General features: G+C 45.2%; 1 protein-coding gene and 1 non-coding gene across 2 annotated transcripts; both read left to right on the forward strand.

The window, feature by feature from the left end:
* The first annotated feature begins 234 nt into the window (after nt 1-234).
* Nucleotides 235-23,823, forward strand: EIF4ENIF1 (eukaryotic translation initiation factor 4E nuclear import factor 1). Its single transcript, XM_033174164.1, is given in 23 exon segments — nt 235-334; nt 2,226-2,336; nt 3,869-3,942; nt 4,049-4,176; nt 4,547-4,842; nt 5,349-5,550; nt 6,569-6,711; nt 6,714-6,746; nt 11,063-11,198; nt 11,464-11,573; nt 11,575-11,644; nt 14,041-14,267; nt 14,935-15,006; nt 15,661-15,853; nt 16,214-16,293; nt 17,305-17,444; nt 18,182-18,281; nt 18,600-18,651; nt 18,654-18,725; nt 20,215-20,528; nt 20,530-20,560; nt 21,224-21,385; nt 22,270-23,823. Coding segments are annotated over 22 exon segments (2,946 nt in total). The 5' UTR covers nt 235-334; nt 2,226-2,252; the 3' UTR covers nt 22,497-23,823.
* On the forward strand, nt 16,561-16,671 carry LOC117039343. Its single transcript, XR_004425761.1, has one exon. It is a non-coding gene; the product is annotated as a U6 spliceosomal RNA (small nuclear RNA).
* Nucleotides 23,824-25,135: the final 1,312 nt, after the last annotated feature.

Raw genomic sequence — 25,135 nt, forward strand, 5'->3', positions numbered from 1 at the left:
GCTTTCTGCGGGCCTGCCCGCCGGCATACACTGCGCGTGCGCGAGCCGGAGGAAAGGTGGAAGCGAGAGCTCGGCGAGTAGAGAGTGTGGCGCATGCGCCTTGGCTATTAAAGGGGGAGGGGTGGGCAACGAAGGCCCCGGTTACGGCGGCTGAAGAGAGGAGAGAGAGGCGGGGCTGAGCTTGAGGAGAGGACGGGCCGTGTGCACAGAGGAGGAGGAAGGACGGGAGAAGCGGCGGCGGGGTCTGAGGGAGCGGCGGCGGTCGCCCCCGTCGTCGTCCTCGTCCCTGGCCGGGCTGAGAGGGGGCGGGAAGGCCAGACACCCAGCGAGGGAGGTGAGAAGCTGCCCACGGCCTGGGCCCCCGGTGGGGGTTCCGCTGAGTCACCTGCTAGGCGTGGGGCAGGGGGGCGCCTCTCCTCGGGGCGGCGGGGGCCGAGCAGCCACATTCTCCCTTCCCGCTTCCGCCGGCGCTGTGTGCGGCCTCCCCGGAAAACCGTGCCCCCTTTGCCTGGGCGGGGCGTCTCCGTACTACCACTGCGCCTGCGACGCGTGTAGGCCGGCCTCAACAACAGCCTTGCCAGGTAGTCCGCCGCTGCTACAACCCGCCCGCCCCCCTTCTCTTGGACAGTCAGCGAGGGAGACTGGCTGAGAGCAGAGGAGAAGCGGAGGGCTTCCCGCTTCTGCTCCACCACCCCACTTCCACGGCTTGCAGCTTCTTGTCTCGGCCAGACATTGGTTATCCAAGGGACGAAAGTGAGGAGGGGCGGGGCGGTGTCGGAGGTGATACTGCCCCCAAGGGAGGGGTGGAAGGAAGGAAGGGGTCGCCGCGTGAGGACAGGCGGGGCGGTGGTACCCCCGCCTAGGATTGTAGCTTCCCACGTTATGAGTTAGGATTGGAGGCGGGTTAAGTGTACTTGTGTGCGCGCGCGTGTTTAATATCCACATTTGTCATCTTCTGCCAAATATTATTCCTACCTGTTGAGCACCTTGGCAACCTCCATTGCAGTTTGGCCGGAATGGCTTGTGTCGCTCCTTGTACCGCCTCTTCCAACCAGCCTGGCCGTTGGCCCCACTGGCTTGGGGGCTGATGGGATTTGGAGTCCAACAGCATGAAGGGAAGTGGTGGAGGACTTGCCTTCCATGCAGAAGGTCCCAGGTTCAGTCCTCCCAGTAGGAAGGCCTTAGGTGGACGGTAATTGATTGATTGATTGATTGATTGGGCTGGAATGCCCCTTACCTGAAATCTAGAGCACCATTGTTGCTGGTCACTGTAGATAATATTGAACTATTGAACCAGTGGTCTGACTCAGTATAAGGCAGCTTCCTGTTTAACATTCCTTTATTTGGAACTTTGAGGACTAGAATCTTTATGTTCAGGGGAAAGGCCGTGGCTTAATGATTAGAGCCCCTGCTTTTGATGTAGAAGTTCCCAGGTTTAAGGCTTGACAGCATCCTATTTAGCACCTGGAGACCACCATGCTGGGGAAGTCTTGACTAGTAAAACTCTCTAAGGTCTCAGGCTGTGGGAGGGTCCATTACCTGCTATGCCTGTAGTCCTTTTTTTCTTCTTGAACTAGAGATGCTGAACATTGAACCAGGGACCTTCTGCACTCAGCACATGGGAGCTATGGCCCCTCCCACAAGAGCTTGTTGTGCCCCCTTTGAAGGACTTATTGCCGAATATGGTCTGTCTCCACCCCCAGCTATCTGGAAGTACTGATGTGGCATTCTCCATGTTCTTCTGACCTGTGATAAGGATGCCTGTCTCCTTGAACACAGGGTCTCTCTTATAAACATAGCTATGATTAACTTCAGGGGTCTTGCTGGGAAACTTGCTCAGGGAGGCATCATGGTATCCTGGAATGTCAATATTCTGGTCCTTGACTCTCCTAAAGCAGAAAAGTGAGGCTGCCAATGTTGCTTTATCTCCTTCAGACTCATAGGTTGTTGAAAGAAGCACTACTATTATACGTTGCTGGCCAACAATATGTATGTAAAAATACTATTTAAAGCAGTAACTCTTGACCTGGAGACTTTTGCTTTGAAGGAGTAAAACCAGCAAACAGTTTTGAAAAATCCAAACTACATGCTACCATCAAATGTCCAGGTGCCTGTAATGTGCTCAGAATTGCAAAAGTTGTCATAAGTGCATATGGCAAGGAATGCTTGTAGTGAAACTACGTTGCATGGTTTTGTACATTCTATTTTTTGTGTGTGTTTAACAGGCGCATGTTCAAGGCCTCCAAGCAACTATGGATAAAAAGGGGGGGATGACAGAAGTAGTGAACGGTGATACATTGATTGGTGCAATGAAATTCCCTCATCGCTACACAAAAGTAAGCTTTTATGCTTCTTGTATAAGTGTCAAATTTCTTCTGAAGTGATAGTAGAATCAAGCTGTTAATAGTTGCCATCAGTATGCAAAAACTGCAAAAACTTCTAATTTTCCTGTAAATGAGCATACAGATATAGAACCGTCAGTGAGATTTTTCTTCTTTGGATTTAATTCCTAAACCTTGTTTTTGCAGTAAAGCTAACTGGAACTCATTTAAGGGACAGGTGTGCTTAACAGCCTTCTAGAGAGCTCCAACTTCTCACCACACTAAACAAGCTGGTCTAGTTTACTTAAACATAAAGATTTGCAACACCACCCTTGTAATTTTTGCCACTGAAGTGACTGATAGCAAATTTATTTTACCAAATGGACAATATTAATCTGAAATTCTATTTTGTTTCAGAACATAGGTTGTAGATGTAATTAGGGTTTAAGATCTAATTTAATTTCAAGTCACCTGGTCAAAATGCTTATTGCTGGTTCTCAGATGTTTTACTCCCTTTTTTGAGATTCTTGAGGTTTTAAATGTTGGAGGTTTAGTTTGTTTTAAAATTCATGTATAGGGGATTCACCACTAATGTGAGGGTTCTGGTCCGGTCCACTGCATTCATCACCAGGATATGTGCAAATGGGGAATTCCTCATTCTGCCCCACCTCCTTTTGGCATGCATGTCAGTGGAGAGATTCCTGCATTCACCTACATGGTGAAAAGCAGGATATATATATATATTTAAAATAAATCCTATTTAGTTTTGCACTTTTGCTATGCCAAGTATTTCAGTAGAAGGCCCATGCTTCTAGGCAGGACCACATTATAAAAATGAGCAGTATAAAATAACATTGAAAGCCTTCAGCAAAAATGTACTTCAAAGATGTATAGCTGCTACATATAGTAAATGGACCATTGTGTGATTTCCTGAAAGTAATCTCAGCAGGACAGTTGTCAGTCTGCAGTAACTGCCACCAGACAGCACATTACTGATGTCTCTTGCATGGAACAATCTCCCATGTACAAGGACTTCTTTCAGAAAGCACTTGAGATTCTTATTTACGGGGAATCTTAAATTCTTTCAGCTTCTAAATCCTTTAAACTTCAGCAGAAGGTATAATCCTCCCAAATCTTGGGTAGGCAAACTAAGCCCCGGGTGTCGGATTGGGCCCAGTCGCCTTCTAAATCTGGCCCACGGACGGTACAGGAATCAGCCTATTTTTACATGAGTAGAATGTGTTCTTTTATTTAAAATGCATCTCTGGATTATTTGTGGGGTATAGGAATTCGTTCACCCCCCCCCCAAAAAAAAAATAGTCCGGCCCCTCACAAGGTCTGAGGGCCAGTGGACCGGCCCCCTGCTGAAAAAGTTTGCTGACCCCTGTCCCAAACAGACACTCCTTCAGCTGTTTTCTAAATACTCCTTTTGAGTCAAAACAGATACCAGACAAGCCTTCCTGCTATGTTGCATGAAATCTGGTGTACAATAAATTGTCATGTGGAAATTTGAGAATACCATCATTTTTTCCCTTCCCTTTCTCCAGGAAGAGCTCCTGGACATTAAAGAGCGTCCCCATTCTAAACGGAGGCCATCATGTCTTTCAGAAAAATATGACAGGTATTTCTATTAATCATTAGTCAACTTAAGACTTTCATTGGTTGCAGAAATGTTAAATATATAGGCAGTCAAACATGAGTGATGTGCTTCTTTTGCAACGTTGCAGTGATGGAGTTTGGGATCCTGAAAAATGGCATGCGTCACTATATCCAAATTCTGGAAGGACTTCACCAGTGGAAGGACTTAAAAAGGACTCGGATTCAGATCGGAGTTCACTCATGAGAAGGATAGTGGGTGAGCACTTCACAAAAGCACATAAATCACAAAACTGAAATATAGAGATATCTGTGTGGCTTTGACTATTTCATGGAGCTCAGTATGTGCTTCAGAAAACAGGATAAAACAAGGAAGGAGAATGCAATAAAGTTACTTAAAATTGTAGTGAGGACTGTTTTAGGACAGATTTGAGTAGTGAATTAAACTGCATATAACATAGAATTGTAGGGTTGGACAGGACCCCAAGGGTCCTCTAGTTCAGCTCCTTGCAATCACAGAAAATAAGTAGAATGATTTTGCCATGCTTGTGAATATAGCTTGTAGCACCTACTTTCTTTAACACATAAACACATTCCTGACATGTAACTAAAATCTCTTCAACCTGTAGATCCCAGAGAACGGGTAAAAGAAGATGACTTGGATGTGGTGCTGAGTCCACAGCGGCGAAGCTTTGGAGGGGGCTGCCACGTGACTGCAGCTGTAGGCTCACGAAGAGCAGGAAGCCCACTGGAGAAAGAAAATGACTGTGTCCGTGTCATTGGCGGCCGTAGAATTGGCAGTGGGAGAATAATCTCTGCCCGAAACTTTGATAAAGACCACCGAGGTGGTGAGAAGGACTCACGGGACTCAAGAGATGCAAGGGACAGAGACCGCGACAGGGAGTACAAAGACAAGCGCTTCAGGGTTAGTCCTTAAAACCACACAGGAAGGTATACCTGTGCCTGCTTCATGTTTTTGATAGACTTTCTTGACCACTTGTATAAGCCGCACCAGGGCATCCCAGAGCAAGTTCAGAAAACAACACAGCACTTTCCTGTTATACAGTAAAGTATAAATGCCTTTGCTGTAGGTCTGATAATGGCAGAAACGCCTGCAGCCTGTGGATTGTGTTGAATTGGAAGGCTATTTGGCGGCAAAGAGCGATGGAGAGGAATGTTGCTTTAGAAGTAAAGGGCTGTATCCAGTATTGGTCCTTCTTGGATCAATTGGGCCCATTGGGTGGTAAACTTTGAAATTAATAGACATGGCAAAGCTAGGCCCATTAATTTCAATAGGTCGATGCTGAGTAGGACTTGGTTGGATTCAACACACAAAAAATTAAAAGCTGGATCCCGCTATAGGGATGATTATTATGATTGGCTAGAGAGTACATGTTGAATGTTTTCCATGTCTCTCCCCGTAAACTTTAGAGAGAATATGGGGACAGCAAGCGTGTCTTTGGAGAACGCCGAAGGAATGACTCCTATACTGAGGAGGAGCCGGAATGGTTCTCTGCTGGCCCCACAAGTCAATCGGAAACCATCGAACTTACGGGCTTTGATGATAAAATACTAGAGGAAGAACATAAAGGGCGGAAGCGAACAAGACGGCGTACAACTTCTCTGAAGGAAGGTATTAACATAGAAACTTGGTGTATTGGATAACTGGAGGAAAACTCTATGGCCCAGAAAGAGAGGGGGGTATTTTGTGCATTGAAGTGTCTGCTTCTATCCTTTTCTGTCATTGGCCATTAACTGAACTTTTCTTACTTCATGGTCAGTCTTCTGGCTTGTAGATAGATGCAGGTATAAGATGCATCTTTACTTGAGTTCTTTAGAGCGGTTATAGGGTCTAGGTGTGTGTGACTAGAATATTATTTGCTTAAATGAGTGTAAGCCTCAGATGCCTGTTTAGACCAAGATGTGGGAGGAAAAAATTAGATAAGTAATGCTGGGTGATAGTGAGCAAGGTAACTAGTGTGATGCTAGCAGGTGATGCATGTGGTACGTAGCTGTCATATTGGGGATTGAAGGCCTTAATCTGAGGTCCTTTTGCAGCCTTCCTGAAGGACAGTATCTCATGCACTCTTAATTTGGCATCTGGATAAGATGTTGGAAAGCAATCCTAACTACATTGCTGGGAGTGAGCTCCATTGAATTCAGTGGGACATACTTCTGTGTAGGCATAGTTAATATTGCAGCTGTAGTTTTAACGCATTCTAGGTAAGTAGCAAAGATTTTGCTTGGGAGATTTTGGGAATAGATAGCTAAATTGGCCCCATCTGCCCTTTGTCTGGCTGCATTCTAATGGAACTGGGTATTGGTAGGGCTTAAGACTTCATGCAGTTTTGTAGACTGTAAAAGCGTGATTTTAGCAGCACTGAAATGCAGTTGTTTAGCCTCCTGAAAACTCAACAGTGCATACAATTGGCACCTTTCTGGTATCTGTTTTGAACATTCTCTGGAGCAACTCTCAGATGAAACTTGAGAGTAATGCATATTTAAATGTAACTTAGGGAAACATTATATGAACCTGTAGACCTGTATAACAGTTGAAACAGGCAGCTGTGTCTCTGGGTGTCAAAAGACTGGCACCTGTTGCCTCTCGTAATTATTTTGTGTGCACTGATTTTGGCTTTATCCCTCACAAGGAATAGAATGCAATGGCGGGTTAGCAGAAGAGGTAGAAGTGCAGTCTGTTCTTGGCCAGGAGACAGTAGCAGATCAAGAAGTCCCACGGGAAATGGTCCTGCCAGAACCAGCTCCAGGAGAGTTTGATTTCAATGAGTTTCTTCAAACCTAGATAAGAGTGTTCCAGGCTTGACTTCGGTAAGTATTTAAAATAAAAAACACCCAACTCTGCCATAATAGCAGCGGGGGACTCAATTTACAAATGGAACACACTCAACAGGAAGCGAAACATGTTCTTCTTCCACGGCAAAGTTCACAAACCAAAACACCTACTTCCGGGTTTGCAGCGTTCTTAATCCAAGTTGTTCATAAACTAAGCTGTTCTTCAACCAAGGTACCACTGTATAGGCTTTTTATGGAAGGTGGGGTATAAATATTTTAAATACTACTCCTTGTGACAGGAACTGAGAAAAGGCTAAAGAAATGAGTCAAATAAATGAGGTCAATGACCTTCCGAACTTAGTTATGTCTTCTAAAATTCCTCTGGCTACTGTAAGCAACAGTGTTTGCCTTTTGAATATGTTTAGTAGTAGTATGGGTTATGAGCTGCATTATGGAAAACTCCAGTATAATTTCGGATGGTGAACTTCGGTGGTGGGAGCCATGAAGCTTCTAGTCTAAACAGGAAGTATTGGGGGCAACTTTGAGGTTTGCACAACTACAAAACTTCTGGCTTGATTGAGTGGGAGAGAACTCTCCCAAACCAGCAAGTGAATATGCCTGTTCGTTCATCGGATATATTTAGTTTTAAAACAAGAAGCTTTATTTAAATTGTCTTATTCCAAGGTAGGTATGTTGGGGTTGAAATCTGCTGGATGTGTCCATACAGAACTATACACAGTTGCCCCAGGAGAGAACTATCCAAAAGATTTTGAGGCTTCACACACACACATAATATATTTTGTAGGTATGATGCTCGTACTTGCTTGAATTCACTTTTAATCAAAATATTGAGGGCCCTTCCCAAAAAGAAGACCTAAAATTTTATGTATTTGAATACTCCAGATCAGGCATAGGCAAACTCTGGCCCTCCAGATATTTTGAGACTACAGTTCCAATCTTCCTTGACCACTGGTCCTGTTAGCTAGGGATGATGGGAATTACCGTATGTTTTGCTCCATAAGACACACTTTTTCCTTCCTAAAAAGGAAGGGAAAATGTTGGTGCATCTTATGGAGCGAAGGCTTAGCTCCCGCTGCCTCCCCTGCCCCCACCGCGTTTGGTGGGAGGTGGCGGGCGGCAGCGGAGATGTTGATGGATCCTTCCCACACCTCATGCTTGTTTCTGTGAACGGAGGCTGTGGGAGGATCCAGCAACGTCCGCTTTGCTCCCCGCTGCCTCCCCCCACCCCCCGCTGAGTTCGGCGGGAGGTGGGTGGCAGCAGAGATGTTGCTGGATCCTCTGTGTCTCCCGCTGATCCCAAAAGCAGGCTTTTGGGATCGGCGGCGGGGTGGTGGTGGTGGAGAAAGCAGCGGGGATGCTGCTGCTTTCTCCACCACCCCACGCCCTGTGCTCATCCCGCTTGCTTTGAAGGGAGCTGGGGATGAGGGGTGAATGCTCACCCCTTCTCCCTGGCTCCCCTTAAAAAAAGCGGGGATAAGCCGTTCTGAAGGGGTGCGTGGCGTTCACCTCTTCTCCCTAGCTGTCTTTAAATCTTTAAACCTCCCCCTGACTCCAGCGAAAGTGGGGGGGGGAGAAACATCGCCAATGGGCTTTCCCTTTCTCCACCCCACTTTCACCGGTGTCGGCAGGGTGGGGTGGGGCAGGGGAGGCCCGTAGAATGTTCCTCCTCCAGTCCCTCTGCCGCTGCTGCCTCCTTCGCTCCCCCTCTCAGCCTTTTAGAGGAGGAAAACCAGAAAAAAAATTTTTTGCTGGCTTTCCCCCTTTAAAAAATAGGTGCGTCTTATGGTCCAGAGCGCCTTATGGGCCCAAAAATACGGTATAGTTACAAAACATCTGGACAGCCGGAACTTGCCTATGCTTGCTCCAGATTATTAGTTTGAATCCATGACTCCTTATCCCCCAAAATGGGTTAGGTATATCTGGACTACTCAAAGCTGAAGTTGCATATACATACAGTCCTTAAGATAAACTAATAAGACTAGTTAACCTTCAAAATGGAATACCTGACACCCAAATGCAATCTCTCACAACAAAAGCGTTATTGCCTCACAACAAAGGCGTTATTTTGCAAGAGGAACTCGGGCTTCATAGGAAACATTGGGTGGATGAAGGAATTGATTACCTTGTGTTTAAGGGAGGGAGCACTGCACCAGCAGCCAGGATCATGCCTAGGCTTGCAGAACGCAGGCTTCACTTCTATGCATGTAGGTTCTCCCTCTCAAGCATGGCGTGCAAAAAAATTAAATAGGCTAGTGACTTCCCCTCATAAGAGTAATGAAGAAACACCTTCAAAAGTAGCTTATCAAAGCTCAACCTTGGATGTGTTTGCCAATCAGAAGCAGTGGTGCTGGTTGATAGTGGTACTTTGCAGTGAAGAGCAGAAGGACCCTTGAGTTGCCATGTCTGAAGTTGGGTGACGGTGTTAACTTGACATAGCATAAAAAATGATTTAGTTAATACTTCAGCCAGTTAACTGTGGGTACCTAGCAAGCTTCCAAGTTCCACAGGGCGAGGGGGGGGGGGGTCATCCTGAACTCTGTGCCATTCCTGTCCACTCTTCCTTCAGTAAAGCCAGTAAGAGGTCATCATAGAGGGTCCCATTTTGTCCACAGTCAACATAGCATTTGATACTCTAGTAAAATATAGGATAGCAGATTGATTTGATCTAAATTTGATATACTGCTGTTCAGACCCATATGGGAGCCCTCAAGCAGACTCCCTACATACATTATGGTACCCAAAGAGGTCCCCTCAGCTGCTTCAATCTGCGGAACTGGCACTTCTTCAGGTGCCACATAATACCTGGTCTACATTTGTAAGAAATCATTTTTTGTGTGTGGTAGCATATACAGTTTGCAACGCCTTGCCTATTGAAATCAGGCATGTGCCTTCACTTTGTTTTCAGCATCTGCTGAAAACATTTTTGTTTAGACAAGCCTATGCAGATATATAGAATGCTGATGTTTTTTAGTTTATCGCTGATTTTAATTTATTGAAAGTTTTAATCAATAATTTTGGGTTTTTGTAAACAATTTTGAAGTAGCGTATAAGTTTTATCAAATAAATAAAAGTACAAATACAGTGGTTACCTCAGAAGTCGAACGGAATCCGTTCCGAAAGTCTGTTTTGACTTCCAAAACGTTTGGAAACCAAGGTGTGGCTTCCAATTGGCTGCAGAAGTTCCTGCAGCCAATCGGAAGCCGCATCAGACGTTCAGGTTCCAAAGAACGTTTGCAAACCGGAATGCTCACTTCCGGGTTTCTTATGTTTGGGAGCCAAAACGTTAAACTCACAAGGCGTTCGGGATCCAAGGTGCAACTGTATAGTAACTGAGCCCTTTTTATGTTATGTTTTGCATATACAGTGGTGCCCCGCTAGACGAAAATAATTCGTTCTGCGAATATTTTCGTCTAGCGGGTTTTTCGTCTAGCGAAGCGGCAATGTAACCGCGGTTTCGCTAGACAACAAAAAAAGATGAAAATTTTCGTCTTGCGAGGCAGCCCCATAGACTTTTTCGTCTTGCGGGGCAGCCTCCCACTAGACCAGGCATAGGCAACCTTCGGCTCTCCAGATTTTTTGGACTACAATTCCCATCATCCCTGACCACTGGTCCTGTTAGCTAGGGATCATGGAGTTGTAGGCCAAAACATCTGGATAGCCGAAGGTTGCCTAGGCCTGCACTAGACGAATGCCTTCGTCTAGCGGGGCACCACTGTACAAGAATGACATGGTACATTTGCAACAAAGTCTTGGTCTTTGGATGCAAAAGTGCCACTTTTTGGAAGCTACCTTTTGCAATACAAGTAGCACCTCCTGGGTTGGAATCCTAAGTCCCCTTGGGCACATTAGGATCTTGCTTCCGAGAAAACAAATAAGATTGCTACTCTTGGAGGTTGAACAGCATGAAGTATTGTTGACTATCCTAAAGTAGGTATCGGGAACCTTTGGCCCTCCAGAAGTTGCTGAACTATGACTTACATCATCATCCCTGACTATTGGCTGTGCTTCCTGGGGCTGATGGGAATTGTAGTTCAGCAACATCTGGAGGGCTAAAGGGCCCCCATCATTGATCTAAACCTTTAGGATTAGTAAATTGAGTCCCCTTAATGTACTCCAGGTCATGACACACTTCTGCCATCAGGGCAAAGTGCCAACTGCCAACAGAAGTGGTTTGGGTACTAACCTTCAGAGAACAGGCTTTGTGTGGTTGCTTCTGGAAGAATTCTGGTAACAGTAGGCCTGCTACAGTCAAAGGGATTATGCAGGTATCAGACACCTGTTCTTGGTTATGATTGTCTGCAATATTACCCCTTTTCCTCTTTATTATATAGATGATTGAAGATGTGCTGGGGGAAGGAGCTGTGTCGGCCAGCAGGTTCAGCCGCTGGTTTTCCAATCCCAGCCGTTCTGGAAGCCGTTCGAGCAGCCTTCGATCTACACCCCATGAAGAGTTGGAGAGACTGGCAGGTAATACTGTCTTGTCCTTTCTATGGCCATTTGTATTTATTCTAGAAAGCTGCAGGACCGTGAGCTCTAACCCCCTGGCTGTGGCATTTCCTTCATTCTGATTCTTCAGCTTCTGGAGCAGAACCGTAAACTCCTTGGGTAGGAGTGTGTCTGTTTGTGGAATGCTGTCTCCTCTCAAGAGTATAAACCTCTTTGCTCTGTTCTCCTGAGAGCCGTTTAGCGGAAAAGACTTACAAGGCAGTCGTCCTGGTTTTTACTGTTTCAGGTCTAGAGCAAGGCATTCTGTCCCCTGGTCAGAACTCTGGAAACTACTTTGCTCCCATTCCTTTGGAAGACCATTCTGAAAACAAAGTGGACATCTTAGAGATGCTGCAGAAAAGCCAAAGTGGACTTAAAACCCCTCCTCTCAAGTCTCTCAGCCAACAAGGAGAAGCTTAGAGAGAGCAGTAAGTCTTCCCCCTTCTGCTGTTGTGATGCCTCTGGGTGCCTCCGGCAAAAACGTGTTCAAGTGCCAAGCTTTGGTTCTCAGCCAGGAAGTGCTAAGATTGACTTCAGGGATCCCTATGGATATCTGCATTGTTTTGCTATTGCCTGATCCTTATCCATAGGCTATAACAGCAGGATTAACTGCTGGTGAAAACGAAGCTCCTGGTATCAACCCTTCCTGGCATCTGAATCAATTTCCAAATTGAAAGCTGGTGGCGAAAGCCTCGAGCACTGCGAAGCTTGCCACTTGAGCGGCTTTTGCTCTTCACCCAAGCTTGCACCACAGCATCTCTTGCCTCAATAACGTAAGCAAAGTTTTCTGCAACTAATCTCTCAGCTAGGGAGTCTGCGGCTTCTCTGGATGTCGTATAAACCTGGATATCTTAAAAAGAAATATAATTGGCCCAGTACCCGAGATGGCAGCTTTGCAGTGGATGTGGGGGTGAGGGTTGAAGGTGGGAAAGGAATTCTTGAGCCATAAATTCTCTTGCCGAAATCTTGGCATATCATTCGTCTTGGTTACTGAGGCCCACCTTTTTAAATTGCATGTACCGCAGAAGGCTTGCATGGCTGATCTGCATGTTGCTTGTGCATGTTCAGAAGCTCCCCTGCATGTGCTGCATATGCTGCATAATAATCGGGTTTCAGTTCAGAATCCCAGCTGGTAGGTCTCAGCAGCAGATACTGGCATGCAAACATGCTGAGCATTTTTAAAAATTGTGTCCTTTGATTTGGTGCATCCTAATGACAGTCCGGAGCAGGAGTTGGGATTTTTATCCTGTGAGTATGCACAGTGGGAAACCCAAACTAATGCCAAGCCCTGTGCTCAGACGTCGGTCTCTATCTTCCTGCTACAGTTTGCTGAATGTGCTTGAACATTAAGTGATTTGGGTCCTTTCCTGCATCTGCATGACTGTCAGGGCATCTGAATTGCAGTATTGGGTGCCTGTTTGTTCTGTAATAAATAAAAAGGCAATTCCTGCTATGGAAATACGTTATTTACATTACTTGAGCCAGTAACTCTTAAACAAAACCTAAGACTGCCTATTACATCATGGTGCCTCTGTGTTCCAATATCTGTTCCCTAACTGGAAGCATCTTGCATAAATGGCTAGCTGTTGCTCCACAGAGCACTGTTTTCTTTGTGATGCATATTTTTTGGCTTTGCATGATCTGTGGCTAGAGACTGGACAAGCCATTCTAGTGCAACAAACAATGCACTTTGTGTCTCTATTGACTACTCTTCAGTCTCCATAGTAGATGTAGGTAACTTCTGCTCCATGGAGCTCCTGGAAAACACAAGACTGGAGTGTCACAATTTCATACAGCAGCCTTGAACTTGCTTGGGTGTTAACTGCGTCTGTGAAATGGCAAGTTGCTTCTGCTCAGAGGGGTCTAAATTGATCGTGTTGTGGTTTCTTACCTTGCTGAGGTGCAGTAATGGAAGGTATACATATGCTCTTGTGAATAGAAAATCCGCCTCTATTATAGTCTGAATTCAAACACCAGTGGTTCAGCATTGACTGACACGACATAAGGATCAAATAATTACATGACAGTGCAGCTTCCTGTAAGCAGAATATATGCTTTCAGATGTCAGCTTCTGCATAGAAGTGAAGGCATGCATTCCAAGAGTGCCCTGGTATTGCAAGTAAAAACTTACAACCATGAGAGACCCATAGTTGAGAAGCCCAAGAGATCTTTTATTCTGTTTTAGGCAAACCACTATTTGAAAAATAGTTTTTTTCATTGAAAAATTCTTGAAAGAAATTGCCCATATTCTTAATGGCTCAAAGAAAGCTTGCTCAGGTTGCAGATCATTTGTGCATGTGCCTTGGGGTGTCGTCCACTGGAAAGTGTTGTTGTCCCTGCTCTCTTGCTTTATAGGGACACTTTGTGCTGGAGTGTACCCATTGTCCTAATAACTCTTGTACTGTACAAATATGTGTGGCTGTTTATACTCTTCGACCCTTGTATGTAAGCTAAATTCTGCTAAGCTGTTGGGCTTGCTTCTAAGTTACTCACAGGGCTCAGAGTTATCTCTGACTCATTCATTATTGGAGTCTCATAAGATGTCTGTGTCACCTCTTCGTTTGATTCTTATTTGCTGTTTGGAAGATCTGGAATCTTAATTTTTTATTTAGCTACAGCTTCGGTGTTGGATGTGCATAAGTCCTTGCATGGCCTTGGAATGACTGGCGTTTTAAAGCAGTGACCTGGAACAAAAATGGAGCTAGTGCTGTATCCTTGTGGTCTTCCTTTCTGGCAATCTCGGTGTCATCCCTGAATCTACCCCATCAATGGAACATCTAGTTCTTGATTATCTCTCTCTTCCCCCTTACCCCACCCCTTTCAGCACATTCAGGAGTTGTCCTTTCAGTGGAAGAAGTAGAAGCTGGGCTGAAAACCCTGAAAGTGGACCAGGAGAGGAAACCTGCCGCCTCCTTAACGGCCGAGCAGATGGAAGAGTCACTAAACATGAGAGATTCCCGGCACCTTAAGGATGGTGATATGTCTGCCTTCAACAAACTAGTCAGTACTATGAAGGCAAGTGGGACTCTGCCTTCCCAACCAAAAGTCAATGTAAGTAGAGAAGGAGTGCGTAAATGATAGAAATTCAACTACACCTGGTCTTGGGGCACAAATTGAAACCACTTCCATATACAAACATATACTACTTGTATGACTGTATAGCAGACATACTTCGGATCAATAGTTTAAAACTATATGAGAGGGCCTCCTACTGGATGTATCCCATGACATGGGGAAATGATTTCTTGTAATGGTTCTTATGCACAAAGATTGGAAATCTAAATTTTAGAAATTGTATGAACTTTCGTTACTTTTTATTAGATGTCATTTGTTTCCTATTGAACAGGGAAGCATGAGCAAAAACAGTTCACCAACCATCCAAAACTTAAATATCATATATAAGGGGAGGGGGGCATTCTATAAATGGGGAACTACCACGGAGCAGGCCACCTTTGGTTCAGCTAGTACCAGTTTGTTGGTGACAGTAGTAAGGATTGACGTGTGGAAGACCAGCTCCTCCACCTCTGTCTTTAAAGTGGGTGAGCTGAAGTTGGCATCCTTATAGCCTGCTTATCAAACTACTTATAAAATTGATGCCTCGTTACACTGGTGTATTTGTCTTGATTATTGCATGTGCTGGTGGGCTGCACTGGGAGGATGGGGCAGGCGACGAATGCTTACAAAGTGATACAAAAACTGCATGTCACCTTATTTTCAGCAAACCCTTGAAAGCCACTTGATAACTCCTCCTGAGATGCAAGGTCAATCGGCCACAAAGAATATCTTGCAGGTAGAGTGAATATGATGATGATGTAAGGTGTGTCCTTAATGAAACCTGGACCCAAGTTGCTAAGGGCCTTGTAAGTTAATACACGAACCTTGAACCTGGCTCAATAATGTATGAGCCTCCATGCAAACCTTTGAGCACTGGAATTAAATGCTGGTTGTAGCCTATCCCCATTTTGCACTAGCTGAAGCTTCCAACTGTCATACTCCATGCATGCAAATGGACGTTTGCAGCACTCAGTGGCAGCGAGCTCACTGCAAGAAGCTGCATGCAGCTGCTACAATGACTTAAAGAATATTTGTATAAATAAATAAATAAAGCAGGAGTGTTGCTCTTGTTGACTGGCTCAGCTAGTATGGTTGCAGAAGTGTTGTAATCCAGCCCTGCAGATTTACAGAAAGTTACAGCCTGCCTGCCTGCCCTTCCATGTCTGTTTTAATGAGAATCTGTGCTCCATTTGAGAACCGCCTAAAAGAAACAAGTAGAGTAAGTTCCCATTCTGCTTGCCTGGAGGCAATTCGTTCTGCCACAGGCAGTTTGGAATGTATTGACAGACTTGTTTTCATGGAGCATCTCTTTCTGTTATGTGCTGCTGGGAAGTGACTTCAAGTAGTCATCATAGTTGGAGGATCTGGAATTTCTGTGTTATTTCCAAAGGAGATCCTTGGACCATCCAGTGGCAGACCTGCTTCATCTAATGTCCTCAACAACTTGATGAGTGGCTTAGAACCTGTCTCATCTCTGCTTGGCCAAAGAGCCCCCTCTCCACCGCAGCCTCCGATCTCTCAGATGTTTCCAACTCGAGCTGCTTCTGCCGACTATCTGAGGCATCAGATCTCCTCACCAATTGGTAAGAGCTGGAATGTCTAGAAATACTCCCCATCAGCTTCCTTTGGATACATCCAGTGTCTGTCTATTGGTATTCCTGGGAAGTTCATTGTTTCACACTCCTACCAAACAATCCACTCAAGTTTCTAACCAAAACAAGTTGGACTCAGGCTCTGAATAATAAACTTGGATCAGAATTAATTTGAATTGCAAACTAACAAGTCCAGATGACTTCTCTACAGTCAGTAGCTCTTTTTTATGTGTTCAAAAGAGCTTGCAGCTTTCCTACAACAAAGTGTCTTAAGAGAAATAATCTGCTTCTATAGGAATTTTAGGCCATTGGTTCACTTAATGTTGAAGCTGCTCACTTATCTCATTGCAGGCTTTGGTTCAGGTTCTCAACAGCTGCTTGGTGATCCATTTCAGGGGATCCGGAAGTCGATGAGCCCAGCTGCTGCGCAGGTGAGGGCGGAGGAATGCTTTTCCTACCCTTTGGTGTTTAAGTTGGAATCATGATGGGTATGGAATGTAGCCTAGCCTAGCTGGCTCACTGCTAGGAATGGCGATGATTCTATCTAGCTGAATGAAGGAATTGTATTTTATTCAGTCACACTTATGTTAGGCTACTTGCAGAATTGCATGTCATGTTGAAAAGTTGGGATTTCTACAGTGAGAGTGGCCTATTAATAAGGCAAACATCTTGGTCAATGTTGGGATGTACAGTGCTCGTTTCGGCAGCACATATACTAAAATAAAAGTAAAAATGGAACGATACAGAGAAGATTAGCATGGCCCCTGCACAAGGATGACACGCAAATTCGTGAAGCGTTCCATTAAAAATAATAATGTTGGGATGTACAGGGAATGTAGGAGAGGTAGCTCCTACAACATGCCCAAAGCTCAAAAGGATTTGGGAGATGTGTGGTAAGGTCTAAGAAACCGGAGGGTGGGGTAATAAACTGTTTCCAGTTAACATTCCTTCTCTGTGCCCAGTGTGCAAGGGCACTCCAATGAGAAAATCTAAAATACTTGTGACCTCTACTGACCTTTTTAGAGCCTTGTTACTGTCCTGTTCAGACAGTTTTGAGAAATGACTTCTCACTTAGTTCATAGGTACATTTGGATTCTACCTTTACAATAGGCAAATGTCTTTGGAGATATCTTTAAAATGAGGGTTGACAGATAAGCTATCTCAGGACGGAGTTGGAGGATAATCTGAAGCAGAAGAGGTGAAGTGCTTTCCTTGCAACTGTGCTGTAATTCAGCATCTTGCGTCTAACATCTGGGTTAAATTGTGCAAGCATGAGGTGGTGACCCTCCTATTTAAAAGGGGAACATTGCCTTTTGGTACAGACTTGTTAACACAAATAAAGAAACCTTTTAGTGTTGGCATCTGCAGCTAATTTGTAATAATAATCTAACAGTTTAAAAGCCTTGACTTTAGACATGACTCTGCTGAAATCTTTATTTCAGATGAGTCCACTTGAGCTACAGCAAGCAGCATTAGAAGGCCTCTCACTTCCACATGACTTAACCATGCAGGTGTCAAACTTCTACCAGTCAGGTTTTGGCAAACTACAAATGGACAAAAACCGGGATGGCTTCAGGAACAGGTGAGCATAAACAGTGGGTTGGTAGCTGGGAGTGCGATTTCAGTGCTCCCTTCCTATGTCTATTTGTCCTACCTTATTTTTCAAAGGAGGCTCATCCCAGAGCTCTGGCAAAGATAGTTTGAGGTGTAGGTCTCAAGTTTGCTAGGAAGAAATAGTTTTGCTGTCATAGGACTTGAACTGTAACTTCGTGAGACCCAAACAGTGCCTGTAAGAATTAAATACTTGTAATAGCATATATTATATATTTGTTGGATATTGGTGCAGGCGAAAAGCTGTGGGGACCACTGAATCTGTGAACTGCAGGGATTGGTCTTTAGTACTTAAGGTGAAATTGCTTTTGCCTAGAAAGCACTTGGCACAAGGCAAGTGACCTGCTTTCCCCTCCACGTTGCTCTGCCTGGCCATCCCCAGTTCTGGCTGGAACTCTCCCAGCCTGCTTTCCTGCGGAGAAAGGACTGTGGCTTCTTTACTGGAGTTCTGACCTAGTGATGAAAGGTAGTTTGTCCCGCTGTCTTCCAAATACACAAGGAACCAGATTCAAAGTCCAAGTTTAGTGTTGTGCTAAGCAGTATCTTACATTTCCTCTTAAAAACTAGCCCATTTTTCTCCTGCCTTCAAACTGATTTGTATCAGAGCAGGCCAGACTCCCAGGACAGTTTAGCCAAGGAGCTCTCTTGTTCCCCAGCCAGGCAGAAAGAGGATGGGGCAACAGTTAATGTGTGTTTTCTCTTTCTTAGGCAGCAGCAGCAGCAGCATCTGACGAAATCTCCTGCTCCCATGGGCCACAGAGGGAATGCCTCTTCTCCTCCAGCCCCTGCTGCTTCCATCACTAGCATGGTTAGTGCTATCGAAAGACCCGATTTTGTATGAAAAATGAAGGACAAATGGAGCAGATTTAGTGTAGTAGAAGCCCTCTTTGAATTTCCAAGTAATGGAAGTGTTGTAATACCAGATGAACTTGACGTTATTGTTGTGGTGGCACTTCTCCTTCAAACTCTTCTTTAGCTGTACCTTTCTATAGTATCTCCTTGGGTCCCAGGCACTGCCTGGTGTATCTAGGACTCTGGAACTTGTCTAGCTAGATGAGCTGCCCAATGCACAAATACTATCCCACACAATGGGCTACTAATTTCTGGTCTTTTTTTTCCTTTCTAGCTGTCTCCTTCCTTTACTCCTACCTCAGTGATACGCAAGATGTATGAAAGCAAGACAAAAGTAAAGATGAACCAAATCCTGCAAAGCTGAAATGTGAGAGAGATGAAGGTCTGAGGAACAGTGAAGGTACGGGATGGTGTGGCGGCCATCTGTGTTGTGAAAGGAGAAACGGAGGTCTAAATAAGTCTCTGCCACCATGTGCCATAAATTCTGTCCAGAAAATCTCCGTAAAGCCAGAAGGGAGGGGTCTCTCCTGAAGAGGCTGACTAATAGGCAAGAGAGTATTCTGTGGTTCATGGGTTGCGCAGAGAGACAAGACAGGCAAGCTACTTGGAATTCTCTGCCAAAATTCATTAAATCTTCTCATCTAAATGTGATTGACAAATCAAAATTAGGCAGGCCCGCCTGGCAAATGTACATGGTGTCGTTTCCTCTGCATCCATGGAGTAGAAAATGAAGCACAGGGAGGCAGTAATGGTGAGTAGAGAAGAAACAAACCTTTGGAAGCTATCCCTGTGAAGGAATAGGGCATGGAACATCTCCTGTGAGGGTTAAGTGGCTTATACCAGCTCTGCTGTGCCCTGGGCCACAGCTATGCAGTGTGGTGGCAGTGGAGGGGTTCCAATTTGGACCAGAGAGGCCTGGCCACAAATCCTTGCTTCAGGCATGAAGTTTCATGTGATCATGGGCTATACAATCTTCTCTAGCCTGGTCTTTGAGGAAACAATTTTGTTGAAAAGCAGTGTATAGTTGAACTCTCATTGGAGGCGGTGATAGCCACCAACCTAAATGGATTTAAGGGAGAATTAGACAAATTTATGGAGGAGAGGGCTATTTATTGCTACTAACCATGAGGGCAGGACGCTGGTGGTGCTGTGGGTTAAACCACAGAGCCTAGGGCTTGCCAATCAGAAGGTTGGCAGTTCAAATCCCCGCAACGGGGTGAGCTCCCGTTGCTCGGTCCGTGCTCCTGCCAACCTAGCAGTTCGAAAGCACAAAGTGCAAGTAGATAAATAGGTACTGCTCTGGTGGGAAGGTAAACGGTGCTTCTGTGTGTGGCTCTGGTTCGCCAGAAGCGCCTTAGTCATGCTGGCCACATGACCCAGAAGCTGTACGCCGGCTCCCTCGGCCAGTAAAGCGAGATGAGCACCGCAACCCCAGAGTTGTCCGCAACTGGACCTAATGGTCAGGGGTCCCTTTACCTTTACCTTTAACCATGAGGGCTATGCTCTGCCTCCATGGTCAAACGCAGCAATGCTTCTAAACACCTGTTGCTGGAAGCCACAGGAGAGGAGAGTGCTTTTGTCCTCTGGTCCTGCTTGTGGGTTTTCCATTGGCACCTGGGTGACGACTGTGAGAACAGGATGCTAGAGTACGTGAGGCATTGGCCTGATCCAGCAGGCGGTTCTTAAGTTAAATTGGGCAGGGGCGAGTAAAGGCTAAGCCTAGCCAACCCCAACCACAGGGTTGTTGCGGGAATGTGGGATAAGCTGCTCAATCCAAGAGGCAATTTGGCTGTGGTGGCTTCTTGTCAGCATGGGCAATGAGTGTGCTCTTTCCAAACCCCACCCCAAATTATAGTACACTTAAGTGATTTACTCTTGTCTCTCCACAGAGGGCTTGCTGCCATCTAGGTCCATAGAACACGTAGATCAAGAGAATTCACCTTCCATAGGTACCAAGCTAGCATCGCTACAGCGCTCTGCATGTTCAACGCCACTTTCTCAGACCAATCGTTGCACCAAAGAACAAGACTACAGGCCGAAGTCTACTGGGAGAAAGACCCCTACCATGGCTTCCCCTGTCCCAGGGTCTACTTTCCTCCGTCCCGTCCACCAGGTCCCCCTGGTTCCTCATGTACCAATGGTACGGCCTACTCATCAACTGCCCCCAGGATTAGTCCAGAGGATGCTGCAGCAAGGGGTTCATCCCTCAGCATCTTCCACCTCTGCTGCAAGCAGGTAATCTTTCTTCCCCCCAACATAAGAACAAACTGTTGGGCCATCTTATTAACTGCAAGGTTAGAAAGAATACTTAAGCACAGCAACCTTTATGAATTCTGTTAACTTGTATGTGGAACTTAAATGAGTGATCGGACTGCTGGGATAGCTCAGTGGGTAGAGCATGAGACCCTTAATCTTGCTGTCATGGGTTCAAGCCCCACCTTGGGTAAAAGATTCCTGTACTGCAGGGAGTAGACTAAAAGATCATCTTGTTTCCCTTCTATGATTTGGGCATGATTTCTTTGGGATCTCCTTAAGAACCTGAAACAGGCAGTGTGTGATGGTAAGCCTCCTGATGGGGTGGTAAGGTAACAGTGTAACAATCCTGCAGGGTCTGCACTGGCTTTCAGCAGTCTTTAATTTAGGTACAGTTGAAGGTAGTGGTTTTGCCTTGAAGCCATCAGAAATCCTAGACATGGTGATTGCACCACAGTTATACTGCAACTGCTCCTGGTGGCTTTAAAGCAAATAATCAAATCCATTTAAACAGTGGCTTGTGGTTTTGAGTCAAAGCGGCTGTTAACTTGCCTTGAATTCTTGGGAATGGTTGGGCTAGAAATGCAGATAAGTGTCCAAAACTGAGGAGAGATCATTTGCTTATCGGGGATTTTTTTCTTCCAGGTATGATTCCCCCTGGGGTAGACCTGACTCACTTCCAGGTGTCTGCTCCCATCCTTGGTCAGCCTTGTTACCCGCTACCAACAGCTGGCCATCCTCTCTTGAATCCTCGCTCTGGGACACCTCTGCAGCTGGCAATGATGCAGCAGCAGCTACAGAGATCAGGTAAGGTTTTTTTTCCCCAGGTAGTCAGGGACTGCCAGTGTTCTAAATGGTTCCTTTCTAGCATGAATTGCAGAACTCTCACTTATAAACAGGCAGCTTACAGTGCTTCTCCTTGCTGCTAGAGCAGAGTTAAGCAGATGGTGGGCTGCTGTCCTTCAGTGGACCACCTTACGCCTGCTAAGATTTTGCAAAGAATGCTAAGGTAAGTCGGCCCAGCAAGGCACTACTTGTCTTAAGCAGACTTTCACATTCTGGATCTTTTTAACAGCTATGCTGCAGCTAGTCTGTGTTAATAAATCCTTTATGTTCTTGCTTTGTTTTGTAAAGTTTCACAACACTTTGGTAGCCCACAGGGAATCGCTCAGCAAGACTAATGTAGGGCTATTTCTGCACTAGAAGATGCCAGATGGTGGCTCATGTCACAAGTGGTATTTTGGAGGAGAGCTCAAGTGCTTCTCTCCACCTTGGAGAGCGGAAGCCATCTGGTCTTGTGGAGAGGCCAGACCTTCTTGATGCTTGAGTTCAGGAGGTTGGAGAGCAGAGTTCTTGGAAATGCTGCTGGCCCATGAATACTGCTGCACCAAACAGAACTAGCGACTGAACTGCTTGCACCTACCCTGTAGCATGGTCAAGCTGTACTCTGAATGGTTATATAGAGTTCAGGGATGAAGAAAGCTTTTATTCTCCACTCACTTCAGGAGTTCTATCTATTCTCTCAGAAAAGCTGAAGAAGAGCTTCTGACCCAGAGCCAAACATACAGTCCATTCACCACCAGGACTGAAGCTTCCCATCACACTTTCAAAGCAGCCTTGTGTTTGCTCAAGGCATGTATTTCACTTTTTCTTCTTTTCTCTCTCTCTCTCCCCTGCTCCCCCTTCCCCAGGCTCAAGTGCACAAGGATCTGCTGTTGGTGTACAAACTCCTCCTCTGAATGTGCCATCTCGGACTGGACTGCCTCATGTGCACTCACAGCTTGACCACCGTGCAAACCAGCGAAGTAGCTCCCCCGTTGGTCTTGCAAAATGGTTTGGTTCGGACGTCTTACAGCAACCTCTCCCTTCCATGCCATCCAAAGTAATCAGTGTAGACGAACTGGAGTACCGGCAGTAAGCAGCTGTGTTGGAGAGCAGGTACTTGGCATTCCTGCTGCTGCTGCTGCTGCCTCCATAGACACGGAACTGTGTGCTTCACTGGCATTTTCTTTTGGGAGCTTTGGTTTTAGCACTTTGTGCAAGCTTTTCTTTTCTTTTTTTTTCCTTTTTCTTCAGTTTTCTTCATTCTTTTTTCTTTGAGTGACTGAAAGCACATGGCACCTGTCCAAGCTCCCATGTCTACATCGAGATTAAAAGTATCTCCTGGACTAAACAGTGAACCCTGAAGGAACTTTGATGCAAGACAGGACCAGTTCCAATTCTGAAAGCATCTCCCCTTTTTTTTGCTTTTGGCTTTCTTTGTAAGATATGTGAATGAAGTGCTGAGAATCCTCTTGAGGATAGAGGTAGCAGCTTAAGGGGTTCCTCACAGGAAATTAAATGTATAGACCCTTGTGTACAGACCAATGTATAAACATCTTTTTGTATATATATATATCTCCACCAGATAGCTTTTTTTGAAACCTTATACAGCTGTACATAAGAGTAGCTAGTAAAAAGTTATGCTTTAGTTTGTGTGCCTATGATTTGGGATCTTTTCACTGTACATGTGGGACTTGTTCAAGATTAAAGGTGCTGCATCTGTCAAGTGTGAGTGAACAGGGTGAAGTCGCTTTGCCTGTTACAGTCTCAAGTCTTTCTCCACGGTATCCTTTATTGTCATCCGTAATGTGGCGGGAGCTAAAGTGGGGAAGAGCAGCCACTATGCATCCTGAACTACTCCTGTCCAAGGAAAACTTCAAAGGGCAACCACTTCATTGGAAGCGTCATCCTTCTTCAGCACACTGAAGACATGCTGTATACTGACCTTAGATAATTATCAGTACAACAGTAGTTCCACCTGATTGTTGTCCTTGCTGCTGTGTGGTGTGTCTTTTAAAATTGCCTTCCACTAGCAAAGGTCAAAAGCAGTTTCTCTCAGTGGCCCACCATCACCTCTTCATCACAAGTGTAGCTGTAGTTGCCTGTTCTTTCCTCCCCACTCTTGAAAGTGAAATGACAGCCTGATACAGTCCAAAACAAAGCCAGCTCTTGCACTCTGAAAGCAATGCTGTGGCTAGTATTGATGGCCCAGAATAGGCTTCAGAAATTACCTGTCATATGCTCCAGGCATCTGGAATCCATATGGGCCATCAGTAACTGAACACTTGAATATTTCTGTAAAAAGTGAACTAGTTTAAGTATACTTTGTGGTCATAGACTCTTCCCTGTAAGATTGTTTCATAACTTTTTTTTTTAAGTGACAATTTCCCCCAAACGGTCTGTAAATAAAGTCAATTCTATGAGCTGTTTGTCTTGCTGTGTAAAAGGATGTTGGAAGTGAGTGGGCTTGGCTTCTTTGTATCAGTTGCGTTATGCTACTGTTTCCATCTTTAATTTGGCTTTTAATGTGTGGTCTAAGTCAGATTCGAGGACTGAACTTCAGGTTCTGTCTGAATGTAGCAGCTTTGCTCATACTTCCTCAACAATGGATGAGTGAACTTGTCCTGGCTTTACTGCACAGCTGGCTTATTTTCAGCAGCTTAATTGGGAATTTCGAAAGAAACTAGAAAATGATAAACGTGCAGCTCGGTAAATAGTAAAGGTTTGTAAGATTTCCCACCCTGTTTATTATTTCATTTTGGCCCAACTTTCAGTTTTTGAAAGGGTTTGGAGAGTCTCACAAGCTACTGCATTGTAGGAAAAACTTTCTTAAATGAAAATTTATCTAGTTGCAAGATTTGCCCTTTAGGCTCTCCCTCAACTTGCACAGTATTGGAAACTTGGCATGTGAGTAATGTATTGGGAGTTGAGAGAGTTAGATGTGTGACAGGAATTCCTGTCATGTAAGGTGGCAAAATGTGTGGATTGCAAGATGCTTGTGAATGGGCTTAGCAGCTTTAGAAATTTCTAATGGAGCTTGGGCTTGGACTACTTAATGGGGTGTTAATACACCTGGTGTTAGCTTAATCTTGGCAGACACTTCAAAATTAATACTCTATAATTAATCCTGTTGTGTGCTATAGGCATTGACCCCTTAAACTACATAGAAGTGGCTAGGAGCAAGGGTGCTGCTCCTAACCACCCATGTTAAGATTGTCTCGCATTTCACTTATTATTCAAACTGTTTCACCTGGTGGCAGCAAGGGAATAGAAACAATTTTTTTATTAAAAGGCCCGGCTGAGTTTTTTGGGCACTAAAGTGAGATAAAGGGTAAAAGTAAAGGGACCCCTGACCATTAGGTCCAGTTGGACGACTCTGGGGTTGCGGCGCTCATCTTGCTTTATTGGCTGAGGGAGCCGGCATACAGCTTCATGTGGCCAGCATGACAAAGCCACTTCTGGCAAACCAGAGCAGCGCACGGAAACGCTGTTTACCTTCCCACCAGAGCAGTACCTATTCATCTACTTGCACTTCGACATGCTTTCGAACTGCTAGGTTGGCAGAAGCAGGGACCGAGCAACGGGAGCTCACCCCGTTGTGGGGATTCGAACCGCCAACCTTCTGATCGACAAGCTAGAGGAAGTAGGGGTCATCCAATGATGCTAGTCAGTGAGAAAGCAAGAACTTCACATAATGCACAGATAAATTATGCCATTCACACCTACCAGCTGGGG

This window comes from Lacerta agilis, chromosome 17, assembly GCF_009819535.1.
Source record: "Lacerta agilis isolate rLacAgi1 chromosome 17, rLacAgi1.pri, whole genome shotgun sequence".
NCBI lineage: Eukaryota > Metazoa > Chordata > Lepidosauria > Squamata > Lacertidae > Lacerta > Lacerta agilis.